Here is a 14,256-nt window from a genome sequence, read left to right as displayed (position 1 = left end):
ATCCTTGTGGAGAAAGCATCTGAGAACTGCTGACCTTATCAAGTCAGTGAAGTAAATATATCAAGTATGCATACCTACATGGTCAAGCTTCTTCTTCTCTCAGAATCATTGATAGAAAAGAATCAAGGGCAGGAGAAGGGACAGACCCTTGTTCTTCTCATGTCCTCAGTAAGGCAGCAACATAGGAAGACTACCTGGCTTTAACCATCATCAGGATTGGACCTGCCCAGATAGGGGAGAACAAAGTCAACAGTAGGTTGTCCCAAGATTGTGCCCTTTGCACAGAGGCAGCCTCAGGGCTAGGAAGTAAGGGATCTGGACAAGGTACTTGAAAAGCTTTGTCAGTCCTTTGAGACTAGATTGTAATTATCTTAGAAGAAAAATCTAAGTATAATGCCATCTGGAAACCCTGGGAATGAGCAAGCTCAGGCAGAATCACAAATCTTTATGTTACAGCAACCTCTCCCTTTTTTTTCTTAATGCTTCCTTGTTGCTTCTCCATTCACTTCCATTTTGTTATATCTTAGCATCTAGAAACATTTTTTGGAATTAAAAAAATTTTTTTTATGTTTTCATTTTGTTTTTGAGAGAGAGAGAGAGAGAGAGAGAGAGACAAAGCATGAGCAGGGGAGGGGCAGAGAGAGAGGGAGACACAAAATCTGAAGCAGGCTCCAGGCTCTGAGCTGTCAGCACAGAGCCCAACACGGGGCTCCGAACCCACAAACCACGAGATCATGACCTGAGCTGAAGTCAGACACTCAACCGACTGAGCCACCCAGGTGCCCCTGGAATTTGTTTTAAAGCTTGTCTCAGCTGTACTAAGGGAAAGTAAAGCACTTTTAAAAATGTATTATGAAAAATTCCAAACGTATAAAAAAATAGAATATACTATAATTCACCCTTCCCATCCTGCCCCAAACACACGTCTTGTTACCTAGCTTCAACAGTTACCAACACAAGGGCACTCTTATTTCTACCTTTATCCGGTCCATACTCCATCCCCCAGGGGACTATTTTGAAGCAAAAGGAGAGGCATTTTGATCCATCTGTAATATAAATTTTTCAAGAGGGGATCATGGCACTTTGGCAGCTGAATGATGGTACTATCTGAAATCCAAAAAGAGGGACAAGTCCAACCACTCCTCTGTATTATAAGATTAATATTCCTTCCTGGTGTTAAAATTTACATTGGAAGACCTCAGTTTCCTGATCAGCAAAACAAAGAAAATGGACTAAATTATAGGCAGTTGTGTAACAATAAAGTGAGACTGACTCTGAGTCAGGAGACCTGGCTCAGGAGTGCCAGCTCTGCCTCTTGCAAATTATATAATTTATAATAACTTATGTCAGCAAGTCACTTAACCTCTCTGAGCTTCTGGATCATCTATAAAAAAGGATTTCATGGGACTCTGGTTGGAGTGAGTAAAACAATGTATTATGCAAAGTTTTGTGAATTGGAAAACACTATATAAATTAGGTATTTTTGAGTTATTTAGTTACGTACAAAATGACTCAGATTTGAGTCTGCACATTAGGAAAACACTGATGGCTATTGACAGAAAAGGGGAAGCTGAGAGGCACAATTTAATCCAAACAGAAGATAAAACATAAGGGTAGATATAGGGTTAAATAAACCTCAGGTCCAAAGACCTATTTTAAATACATTTATTATGTTAATTAACAGGAAATAGTGACAAAAATCACCTTACCTTTACTACAATAAATCTTCTTTGCTCTGGCTTCTTCTCATCGTTATCCACCTACATTCAAAAACCATTTATTTTAAGTATATATTATGTGCTGGGCACTGTGTTGGGCACTGGGAATACAAAAAATAATAGTAAAGGAGGCCTTCAAGACATTCTGATTAGGACCAGAGAGATGTTTATAAACAATCACAACGGAAAGTGATAAGAATTTAGGCTGTGATCATAGAGTTTGCATAGAAATTACAGGGTGTGGTCAGATTCTGTTCTACTTTTAGAATATACATGCTTCCGTGTCACCAATAAACAGGTGATTCCTAAAGCCTTCATTATTAGCCTACCAAAGGAGAGGCTGTAGAGCGATTAAGCACTGAGCTTCTACACACAGAGGCTGGAGACAAAAGTGCTATCAAAAAAGACCAAGAGGGGCACGTGAGTGGCTCAGTAGGTTAAGTATCTGACTCTTGATCTCAGCTCGGGTCTTGATCTCAGGGTTCTGAGTTAAAAAACAAAACAAAAAACAAACAAGTATATTAAAGAGAAAGAAAAATTGTATTAGTGGCTCAGAAGCTTAAAAAAAAAATAAAATTAAAAAAAAAGGGATTCTTTCCACAGATTTTCAGTATAGACACATAGGGCCAGGTAGATCAAAGAAAATGCTAGGTTCAGTGGAGATCAGTGATGATTTCCAAAGGTCAGTTTCAAAGTAAGGGTAGAATCCAAATAAAGGCTGGGCAAAGAGTGGCTGATGATGAAGTGGTAAAATCTGGTAAGAAAAGGTAGCTAGAAAATCAAACGGAGAGTTTTCTCCCTACCCTCATTCACCCATTGAAAGATCTGCACACCTTTAGGCTATGGAGGCAGAAGCCCAGATAGAGGCTGAATAGTAATAATTAAAAGCTCTTATATGATGTTTAATATGTGCCAGGCACTATTCTAAGCACTTTACATGTATTAGCTTGTTAAATATATGAGGCATAGAATGATTAAGTAATTGGTCCAAGGTCACCCAGCTAGTCAATGGAGCAAGATTTGAATCCCAACAGTCATCTTCAAATTTTGTGCTATTCAAATTGTACCTGAGTCATGACAGTTTTTGGAAGATGAAAACCTGCTTATGCTATGTCACAAAAGGCACTAGACCTTGACATTTCCCCTTTAGCTTACTCTAAGATAGATATCACCTATCACCCTAGAATCCAGTATATGATCAACTTGGATGCAAACAGCCAAAATGAAATTCCATTGACAAAGGGATCTAAGTATGGGTTTGTGTTGCCTGCGTCTCCCTTTTTGGACATGCTTTCTTGTCTGTCCAGTTCCAGGGATGGTGCTACCAATAAATCAGGCACCAGTAACCTGGTGGTTTTTCTGAACAGTCATTCATTCAATAAATATTTGAGCATCAGTTCAGGTCCAGACATTGTGCTAGGTCCATAAGTGAACAAGACATACAAGATCCCTGTTCTCTTAAAATTTCATTCTAGGGCGGGGCGGGGAAACAGGCTAGGAGGTCCTGGCGGGAGTAGGGTCAGCCAAGGACTGGGAGATTCAGAGAAGCTGCAGAATCCAGAGCAGATGAGGTCTTCAGGCCACGCCCGGAGGCGTTTGCGTTTCACTTGTATCAATCAAGCGCTAATTAATGATGGCCAGACTGCACCAGACTGTGGACTTCCTAGACCGTTTACTCCTTTCGATATAACCTCCACAACCCCCCAATGCTGCCTGTCGAGTCTCCTGGCCACTCTGGGTCCCTTAACCTATCGGGCCACTTCGGGTCGAGGCCACCTCGTCCCTGTCTGCTGGTCACCTCAGCCCCCGCGGTCATCTCCTTCCAGAACCACTTCGACCCATTGGGCCTGTCCGCCCATCGGTATCCCTCAGGGCGGGTCCCCCTGAGCCCCTAGGCCGGCCAGGTCACCTCAGTGCCACGCCTCCATGGCCAGAGATTCGGCGTGTACGTTAATGCTTTGTTCCCAGAGCAGGTTTTCGAAATGCCGCTCCCTCTAGTCTCCAGCTGTTTTCCTGCCAGCGCGGGGAGAGCCGGCCGCGGCAGCGCCCCCGGCGGCGCACCGCAGCCCAGGAAGAAGGGAGTGGCCGCCACCACCACCGCCTCCCCCACCTCCCCCGCCTCCCCCGCCTCCACCCGGAACGCGGGAGCGGCCGCGAGTGGCGCACGCCCCGACCGTCACGACCGTGTTCCTGATTGGTGGAGCCGGGCGACGACAAGGGGAGGGCCCAGGCGGCAGCTGGGAGCCGGAGCCCGCGCGTGCGCAGAGAGAGTGCGCTGAGCTGAGGGGGAGGTGGCCGGCCGCTTGTCCTGCGTCCGCCATTTTGTTGCTGTGGCTCTTGGGAACGGGCTCGGCAAAGCCGCCCCGGAGGCGCGACGCTTTTAGGAGTCCGGTTCTTTGCGTGGCGGCGGGTTTCGGTGCAGAGTCGTGGGGGGGCGCGGAGTCGGCGCGTTCCAGGCCAGGAGTGATTGGAGGCACCCCGGTACTCCGGGCAGCCCGAGAACCCCGGGGCGGCCTCCGCTGCGGCTCGGCTTCGCCCGCCCCGACCTCGGGCTCTGCTTCGCATTCCCCGGGCCGGCTCCCTCCGTAAGGCGGCCCCGGAGCAGGCGGGCGGCGGCGGAGGATGCTGCGGGCCCGGAGCCGAGAGGAAGGTGGCTCGGCCCTCTAAGCGCGCCTCGAGGTGTGCCAAGAGGCCCTTCCTTGGCCGCAAAGCCGTCTGTCGGGCAGAGGCGTCCAGAACAGAAGAGAGCAGCCGCCGCCCCGACTTGCCGCAGAGCCCCGGCTCGACACCATGTCCTCCGCCAGGTTCGACTCCTCAGACCGCTCCGCCTGGTACATGGGGCCGGTGTCTCGCCAGGAGGCGCAGACCCGGCTCCAGGGCCAGCGCCACGGTATGTTCCTAGTTCGCGACTCCTCCACCTGCCCTGGGGATTATGTGCTGTCCGTGTCCGAGAACTCGCGGGTCTCCCACTACATCATCAACTCTCTGCCCAACCGCCGTTTTAAGATTGGGGACCAGGAATTTGACCACTTGCCGGCCCTGCTGGAGTTCTACAAGATCCACTACCTGGACACCACCACCCTTATCGAGCCCGCGCCCAGGTATGCGAGCGCCCGCGTCCTCGGGCGCACAGCCCACTCCGACCGCGGAGGAGAGTCGAGAATGGCAGGGGCTTGTCCGCTTGGGATCTATCGAAGAGTTGGGGGAGGGGGGTGCGGCGAGGGGCGATTGAACCCGTTTCACCCCATTCTGAACCCAATTATTTTCCAGAAGGCATTCTGAACGGAAGGCTAGTGTCAGGATCTGGGTCACTGAATGCGGGGATGCGTTTTAAACATGTTTAACGGTGGTTTGCATAGTTAAAATGCACGCTTTTTTTTGCCCTTTGTCATATTATCTATTGGCTTATTCTACTACAGCAGAATGTTTTATTGTTGTTTTTAAACCTTTTTTGGACCACAGACTTATTTGAGAATCTCAAAGTAGTCGTGACTTTCCCCCCTCCCTAAAAATGTCCGTACACTCAATTTTGCACACTACTCAAGGTTCTTGCAACTCCCTGCTCCAGTTTTAGAACTCTTGGACTGCAGCCTTTGGAACAATCGACAAATGAAAATGCTTGAGCGTTCAGAAACAAAACCTTTAACTGTGAAACATCAGAACTATATATTGATAACTTGGTGCCAGGTTTGAATTAATGCCAGACACCTTTTGTTTTATAATTACAGAAATTTTAAAATAAGGTGTATTGGCTTCATCTAAGACATATTTTTAAGTTTTTATTTTATAGTTTACTCCCAAGCTGGATCATTAATAGGTCAGAAATCAATCTGGTTAAATTCTAAGGAGGGATAAGGTTATAATGTTACTTACTAAAGGACAAATTTAGAGCAACACTTTCTTAATTCTATGCAAGTTTAGTTTCAGATATGCTTTTTGGATATTTCTGAGTCTAATGATTTAATATTAAAGTTAAGCACCCAAGGGCTCCTGGCTGGCTCAGTTTTTAAGCCACCAACTTCAGCTTTAGGTCATGATCTCACGGTTTGTGAGTTCAAGCCCTGCATCGGGTTCTGCTCTCACAGCACCCAGCCTGCTAAGGATCTGCTCTCCCTCTCTCTCTGCCTCTCCCCTGCCCCCCCAAAATAAATAAATAAAGTTAGGCCTCCAAAGTGACTCCGAGCATCAAGCATCCTCCTTTTCAAGTAAAGTGCATTGTTTTATTTGATTACTTGCTTTAATTTGTCTTTAGTATTTTCTCACTTTTATTTAAATTATGCCAAATTTGAACTGAAGAAATTGCCTAGAATTTTTATTTTAATAAAAGGTATTTTACTGCCCATTTTGCTTTTTGAACATCTGTTTAAAAGGGATAGGGTGCTAATACTGGTTTTTTTGGAATGAAATGTTTCTGATTTTATAGATTCGCTGGCAAGATGTTGCTCTGAGCTTTAACCATTAAAAGCTATAATAATTAAGGAACCCCCACTGCATGCGTAAGTGTTGCTTCTGTGGAATAAGATAGAGAAGAAACAAAGCCATGACGGTATCATGACTGTAAGATTAACTGCTGAACCAAATGGACTTTAAAAACTGGGAGAAAGTGATTATAAATCAAATAGTGTATAATAAAAACCTAGGCACCAAGAATCTGATTAGTGAAATCTCCAGGTCCCCAAAGATGCTGGCAATTAGAGTCAACTTTGAGCATAGTATAATTCTGATCTAAGGGGTTGGAGAGAATATTAGAACCAACTGTAATGAGATTTTTAATATGTTTAAGTGAATTCTCCAACTCATGGAGGTGAATTATGTCATTAATTTCAGGCATTTATTAAGCCGTGTTATGTGAAAGGCACTGTGCTTGCTTTGAGGTGACAGATACTATTAATACAGCTGTTTGAGAAAGTGTGAGTAAATGGTTGAATTCCCTCCTAGAGAGAAAAGGGAGTATGCTGCAGTGGCTTCCCATTACCAACAAAAACAACTCCGCATTTTTCATACATGTGTCTTCCCAGATACCAGACATAACTTTATGTTTTTGTTGCCTGTCCTCCTCCCTCTCCCCTACCCGTTCTTCCTTTAGTGCAGCCCCACTAGCCAACTGGGGCTATTGGCTCTTCCCTTGATTGCCTAACCCCCACTCCTCGCGTATTGAAATCTTAACTGCTGTTCTAGGCCCCTCAAATAATAAGCCCTCCCGCTTACACTGCAGCTTTAATTGTTTTTCCCTTCTCCCTCTTTTTGCTCTCTGCCCCAGGCATGTTGCTGTAATTTAGTTTCTTGTTTTTCATTGTGATCAGAGGGTGATCACAATGCTGGTTGGATTAGATCCTGACTGGATTTACTTTCTTAATCTTTGGACTGTCCTTCAAGCTTGAAATTCGCCGATTTGGTTTAATATGTTTTCAACCTTCAGAAAAAACTAGAGGTATCCTGTAAAGCCTTGACCAAAAGCAAGTCAGTTTAATGCCTCTTCACACCCAGGGCCGCCCAGGTGGTTCAGATGGTTGAGCATCTGACTTCGGCTCAGGTCATGATCTTGTGGTTAGTGGGTTCGAGCCCTGTTGTCAGCATGGAGCCTGCTTCGGATCCTGTGTCCCCCTGTCTGTGGCCCTGACCCACGCGTGAGCCTTCTCTCTCTTTCTCTTTAAAAACTAAACATTTTTTAAAAATGCCTCTTCACATCCAAACAAGATAAATTAAGTGGTTTAGTTATTTAGGCGTCAGAATTGAGCTTTTAAGGCCAAAGTTTCATGCCCCTTAGCTTTTTAATTTTGCTTAGTGAAAAATTATAACAGTATGACTTCCTCAGAATTTGAGGACTGGTGCTTGTTTCCTAGTCTGATCTTTTTTATTGGAATGTTCCTTAACATTTAGTTTTGTATTTTCAAATGTTTATGAGCATTATATGTCAGTGATAGAAGTTGAGAACAATGGATGGCAGACATACTTTTTCCATAATAGAACTTATATTTTAGTGGAAGAGACCAACTAAAAATTAGGAAAATAAATAAAATACAAGATTAATAAATGCTATGAAGGAAATGCAGCTGGGCAGAGAGAATATAATAGAAGAGACCTACCTGATGTAGTGTGGTCAGAGAAACACGATGTTAACTAAGGGTAGAGAAGAGGCAAGCCTTGGGAAGGCTTGGATTAAGAGAAGGGGAAGAACCTTTCAGTCATAGGGAAGAGCTTACACAAAGTCCAGAGGTGGAAAAGGTAGTAGGTTGGTAGTGGTGAGAGTTTTGTTGTTTTGTTTTATTTTGTTTTAGAGAGCTCAAACTGGGGAGAGGAACTGAGGGGGAGAGAGAGAATCTTAGGCAGACTCCATGCTGAGCCCGACACAGGGCTCCATCCCACGACCCTAGGATCATGATGTTAGCCAAAATCCAAGAGGGACTCTCAAAACTGACTGAGCCACCCAGGCGCCCCGGGAGTATGGTGCTTTAAATAAGGGGGTCCAATAAGAGTTATGAGATATAATGATCAAGATAAGGAAATTGGATTTTAATTAAAGCACAGTGGGTCCCGTGGAAGGAATTTGAAGCAGGGGAGTCCTCTGGGGTTGTCACTGCTATTCAGGTGCAAAATGTTCATGGCTGATAACATATATGTGTCATAGTTCATACAGACTGACTTGAGCTATGGCTTGGAGGTGCCTGTTTTGGAGTTAAGATTGAGTTGCTGATGGGAGGGGAGTGGGGAATGATGAGGAAAGAGAAAGAAGAAACCAAAATGACCTGATACATTAGTAACTTTGTGTCTTCTCAGTTTATCTTATTAATTCCTTTTTGTATTTGTGGGTATTCCTGTGGTGGGTTTTAAATTAAATTTTGTTTTTAATTTAAGAAAAAAACCTCCAAAAGGTGTTATGTCTTGTCAGATGGCTTTTGTTGATTTTGAGTGACCTTAAAGGATTCTCTTTCAGCATGTGAGTGTACTTTTTATATTACAGTTGGTGAACAAAACCTTTGGTGGTTTTCACCTCCAACTTATTTGCGTATAAACATTTTTAAGATTCTGTTCATTAAGTTATAGTTAGTATTCAGGTAAGTGCTAGTGCTTCTTAATTTAATGGAGGTGATTTCCAGTTTAACAACAGAATGTTTCAGAAGATTCCTGAGTGGATTGTTTAGATATGAAATATGTTTTCCTGTGGTTTAGAAACTGTGCTTTGTATAGCTTACTTTGCTTATAAAATCTCCAGTTCTTAGCTTATATAGCTATATGAAGGCTAGGAGAAAAATCATGAAAAGTAAAGTTTTTTAATTGAGGCAAGTTGACCCTTAGAGAAAATATTTGATTTTCTCAACAGACATTGCATGTTACATGTATTTGGTAACATAGAACTAACATTGAATCAAAATAATCCCTGTCAAATTCTTGAGAAGATTACTGGTACTGGGATTTTTTAAAGGCAATTTCCATGCTATCTAATATGATAGAGTAGCTGGAAAAGGATGCCCAGCCTAGTCTGAGTGCCCAGAGGAGGGCCCTCCCACCTGTGAAACAGAAGCCAAGCCTTGCATGGACCAGAGGATGCCATGGGCATCATGGTCACACCTCCTCCCACATCCCCTGTTCCAAATATTTGAGGGATCTAAAATCTGGACTTTTATAATTAGGACTGGGGGAGAAAGATTACCAGTAATTTTGATTAGCATAGAATTTGGCACCATGAATAAACCTTTGGTTTTCTTCTTACCGGTAGTTAACTCCTCTAAATTTGATTCAGATGAGATACAAGAACATTGTCATTATGCTGGGAATGGAAGTTTGCCCGGTTAAGAGTTGTGACATGTAAAGTACTGGTAGGCATTTGATTTGTGATTTTTTTCTCTTACTTAAGACTCAAATACAGAGATTTGTTTTTTTAACCTAAGATAGAATTTTTCTTTTGACTTGAAGAGTTGGACTAGATTATTTCTAGGTTTCCTTCAGGCTAAAATATTTTAGTTTTTCCTGATAAGTAAAAGGGGACAGTGCTAATTAGTGGGAGTTCAGATTATTTTAGAGTCTGAGCTAAGATCATACCACATAAGGTGGAGCCACTAGGCATGTGGCAACTAGTCTGGAATGACGTCCGAGAGCATGAGTGGAACAGTGGTGAACTGAAGAGGCTTGGAGAGCAAACCAAGTGGCATACAGGATTTCTTTGTATAACAGAATTAAACCAGATATAGGGAATTGGAGTGCTGAAGTTTTTGTGTTTTCAGAAAGAAAAAAAAAAAAAGAATAGGGACAGTAATGGGAAATGCTTCTCTATGTCTTTGGCATTTTATTTTTATTAGCAGGAATTTCACTGTATTGAAGCCTACTCTATACCAAAACCCACTACTAGACTCAAGGCATATAATGGGAGTAAATCATGGTTTTAGCCCTTAAGAAGCTCAATATATTGAACAAGTTAAAATAGAATACCATGGGAACTTAAAAGCAAGGATGATCAACTGGGGGGTCAGAGAAGGCTTGAAAGAAGAGGTGAGAAGAAGAGAAGAGGTGGTGGCAGTGCCTGCTAGGGAAAGGCACAGTTGTAATTAATATGAGTGATGGGCAGTGAGATAGGAAGGAAGAATAAATACTAAATTATAAAAGGCCTCCTATGCTTTGTGAATAAATTTAACAGTGGGAGCTATCTAAAGTTTTTGATGGCTGGGTGACTCAGTAGAGCATCCGACTCTCAATCCTCTCAATCTCAAGGTCATGAGTTCAATCCCCACACTGGGCATGGAGCCTACTTAAAAAATAAAATAAAGTTGTTTTGGGTTTTTTATTTTTAATGTTTGTTTATTCTTGAGAGAGAGAGAGAGAGAGCACACAAGCATGAGCGGGGGAGGTGCAGAGAGAAGAGAATTGCCATGGCCAGTTTTACTTTTTAGAAACTGCTCTGGTGTGAGACTGGGTAGGGAGAGAGTCTAGGATGTGGAACTAATGAAGGCCTGTTACAGGAGAAGGGATTGTGAAAAGCTGAACTCTAAGACCTTTGGGACTATAAAGTGGAAACTAACAGTTGTTGCTGGGCAATTGCATGTAGAAGGTGAGGGAAGAGGTATGACTTCAAGAATGATTCAGTGGTGTCTTTAATTGAGAGAATAGAAGAGAATTGATCAGGGTGAGGGGGGATGATTGTTTTCAGCAGGGAGAATCTTTTTGAGATGTGTACTGGAAGCCAGGTTTAGCAATCTGATGGGCTTGTTATTGAGAAGAGAATTGGGGGCTAAATGTAGATTTGGGAGTCTAAACTTAGGGAATCCACAGAGTGAACAGAAGAGGAGCTGTGGAAGGGAGTGGAGAGGCAGCCACAGGCATAGAGAGCTATAAATGATGCTGTGAATGTCTAGGGGTGGAAGGGTGAGGTTCTCAGTATTCAGTGCTTGTTTCGCTAGAGACGTTCTTAGCCAGTCTTCTTAGAATTGTTTTTCTTACCTATTTTGTTTTGTTTTCCAACTTTTTACTATGAAATATTTCTGTACATAAAAGAGAATACGTACATGTATATAGTAAGAAAAATCTTCAAAACCCATTTGATTGACTTCTTTAATATTTTTTTAACGTTTATTTTTTTGAGAGACAGAGTGTGAGCGGGGAGGGGCAGAGAGAGGGGGAGACACAGAATCCGAAGCAGCCCCAGGCTCTGAGCTGTCAGCACAGAGCTCATTGTGGGGCTTGAAATCTGAGACTGAGATTGTGACCTGAGCCAAAGTCAGATGCTTTACCAACTGAGCCACCCAGGCGCCCCCGTGTGACTCCTTTAAAAAACTAGATTACCAGTACCTTTGAAACTCTCCTCCTAGAAGTTGTATTGCTTTTGCATGAAGAAAGAAATTTTAACCTTAGAAGTTATTAACACTCAGGCTTAAAAAAAATGTTTTATCTGTGCTTTATACATGAAGCTGAGATGCTTTTAATCTAAAGGAGAGGGGGTTCGTTGACATTAGATAAGAAGAGGCAATTTCCAGTTAGTCATCCAGGGCTGCCTTATTCAATAAGCTATAGGCTATATAAGTTAGGGAGAAGCATGGGTCTAAGTGTGTTTGAATGGGATTGGGAAACTCTTTACATATAAAATTTAAAGAAGAGTTGACAGCTGCTCTTTTACAGTTTTGATCAAGGAATAAATCAAAATGATTGAGAAACAGTGAATTGTTCCAATTTTACGTTATGTTTAGGCTGTGGGGCCTAATAGAAAGGGCAAGATAAGCTGTCCTGTCATCATGGTTTCATGTCTACAGTGGAACTAATGTGTAATTTGCAGGAAATTTTGATGAATATATGAGTTTGAGGATGTGGGGTGGAAGACTTTGAATTTATGTCAGGCACATGGCTGGGAGATTGATTTGGTGTCTAATTTAAGATCTGTGCATGTGCTGAATCAGGAGACGAGCCCCATGGTCACTATAGCGATAATAATGGTGGAGAAAGTAGAAACTATCTTCCATCTCTGTCAGATTTGCATGTATCCCCCTCGCCAGAGAAGTATTAAAAGATGAAAACACTCTCTGCTCTTTTAACCAAGTAATCTAGACAAAGAATCAGCAAACTTTAAGGGGCCAGATAGTAAATATTTTAAGCTTTTTAATTTTTATTTTAATGTTTATGTTTTTATTATTTAAAAAAAAATTTTTTAATGTTTGTTTATTTTCGAGACAGAGAGAGACAGAGCATGAACAGGGGAGGGGCAGAGAGAGAGGGAGACACAGAATCTGAAATGGGCTCCAGGCTCGAGCTGTCAGCACAGAGCCCGACGTGGGGCTCGAACTCACGGACTGTGAGATCATGACCTGAGCCGAAGTCGGATGCTTAACCGACTGAGCCACCCAGGCGCCCCTAATGTTTGTTTTTTGAGAGAGAGATTGACAGAGTGTGAGCAGGGGAGGGGCAGAGAGAGAGAGGAAGACACAGAATCCGAAGCAGGCTCCAGGCTCTGAGCTGTCAGCACAGAGCCCAACGCAGGGCTCGAACCCACAAACCGTGAGATCATGACCCGAGCTGAAGTTGGGTGCTCAACCGACTGAGCCACCCACGCACCCAAAATATTTTAAGCTTTGTAGGCCATATAGTTTCTGTCACAGTTTCTCAACTATGCCCTTAGAGCAGAAAAGTAGTCATACACAATACTTAAAAGAATGAGTTTGTCTCATTTATTTTAAAAAAATACAGTAGACTGAATGGCACAGAGGCCATAGTTTGTAGGTCCCTAGGCCAGACTCAGTTTTTGTATAGTGTACTGAAGCTAAGAATGGTTATTGTATTTTCCAAAAGTTGTATTAAAAAAGAATATACGACATAGGCCATATGTATAGCCTGCAAAGCCTTAAACATGTACCAACGGTTTACAGAAATTCCTCAACGTCAAGGGCCTTGCCAGCAAAGCTCCTGGGCTGTACTTAAAGGAATGAGCAGCGTGCCCCGTGAGGTGTGGAGAGGCTGGGGAAGGGAGTGTTTGAACTCTTGGGCCTCTAGTCTTTTTCTGATACAGAACCAAAATATGTAAGCCTGTCTTCAACAAAATCTTTCAACTTCAAAGGGAACTAGTCTTCAGCTTTTATTCGTTCATCAACTCCTTGCTTGTTCTGCCCCCTAACAGAACTCACTCTTTCCTTTGAATACTCCTTGACCCTATCAACTACTGTCATGACCCACAGTAATCACACGTTGTGCTTTGGTTGCCTTCTAGTCTCTGCCTATATTAAATTGGCAGTCTTTTAAGAGCAAGAACTTGGTTTTAATACATTGTTTGTCTCTCAAGTTCTTAGTACATAGCAAGTCCAGTGGATACCTACGTAGATGAATTTGATTAATGTTAATCCCCACTGAAGCTATACTAGTGTCCTCACAATTTGTGTTGTAGAACTAACTGCTTTTAACTTTTAAGTACACAGACAATGAAAATACCCTTGGAGGGGGTCTGATTTGGAACTGATTGTGTTTTTAGTAAAGGTATATGAGATTTATGTAGTACCACCCAGACTTCACAGATTGTCTGTGGCCTGTGAAATAGGAGCAGGGTGTACCTTAAAGAGGGTGGGGGTGGGGAGCTAATTGGATGCTCAGTAACAGCCAGGAACTGTCGTGCATGTTTCACATACAATCCGACATTGATTCCCATACACTCAAAAGATGCAGGGTTTGTTCCTGAGGCTGACTAGCTTAGAGGTTATGAGTGAGGACTCTAGAACAAGACTGCCTGAGTACAAATCTAACCCTGAGTTGGCATTGGCTTCCTCATCTGTAAAATGGGGATACTCACAGAATTGACGAGAGGATTAAATAATTTAAAGTTTATATAGACTGCAGATAGTGCCTGGCATAGGTAATAAATGTCAGCTCTATTACTGTTGCTGCTCCTGCAGCTACTCCTGCTGTCTCCTAATCACCGTTGTGTAGTATATTGATTACTGTTAATTCAGTAGTCCACATACTATATTAAGCAAGTCATTTACGTTAAAAAAGAAACAAGTTTGGGGGGTGCCCGGGTGGCTCAGTCTGTTGAGTGTCCAACTTTTGGTTTCGACTCAGGTCATAATCTCAC

The 14,256-nt window shown here is 42.9% G+C and overlaps 1 protein-coding gene across 1 annotated transcript in view; it reads left to right on the top strand.

Moving 5' to 3' along the window:
- Positions 1–3,980: 3,980 nt before the first annotated feature.
- The window catches only part of CRKL (CRK like proto-oncogene, adaptor protein), a 37,004-nt gene continuing 26,728 nt past the window's right edge, over positions 3,981–14,256 (top strand). The window contains exon 1 of the mRNA XM_019437393.2: positions 3,981–4,819. Coding sequence (XP_019292938.1) covers positions 4,509–4,819 — 311 coding nt within the window. The 5' untranslated portion in view covers positions 3,981–4,508. The remainder of the gene's footprint in view (positions 4,820–14,256) is intronic.

The sequence above is a fragment of the Panthera pardus genome, unplaced genomic scaffold (assembly GCF_024362965.1).
Source record: "Panthera pardus isolate Hobbes unplaced genomic scaffold, ASM2436296v1 HiC_scaffold_15, whole genome shotgun sequence".
NCBI lineage: Eukaryota > Metazoa > Chordata > Mammalia > Carnivora > Felidae > Panthera > Panthera pardus.
This window is presented reverse-complemented; position numbering and strand designations above follow the sequence as displayed.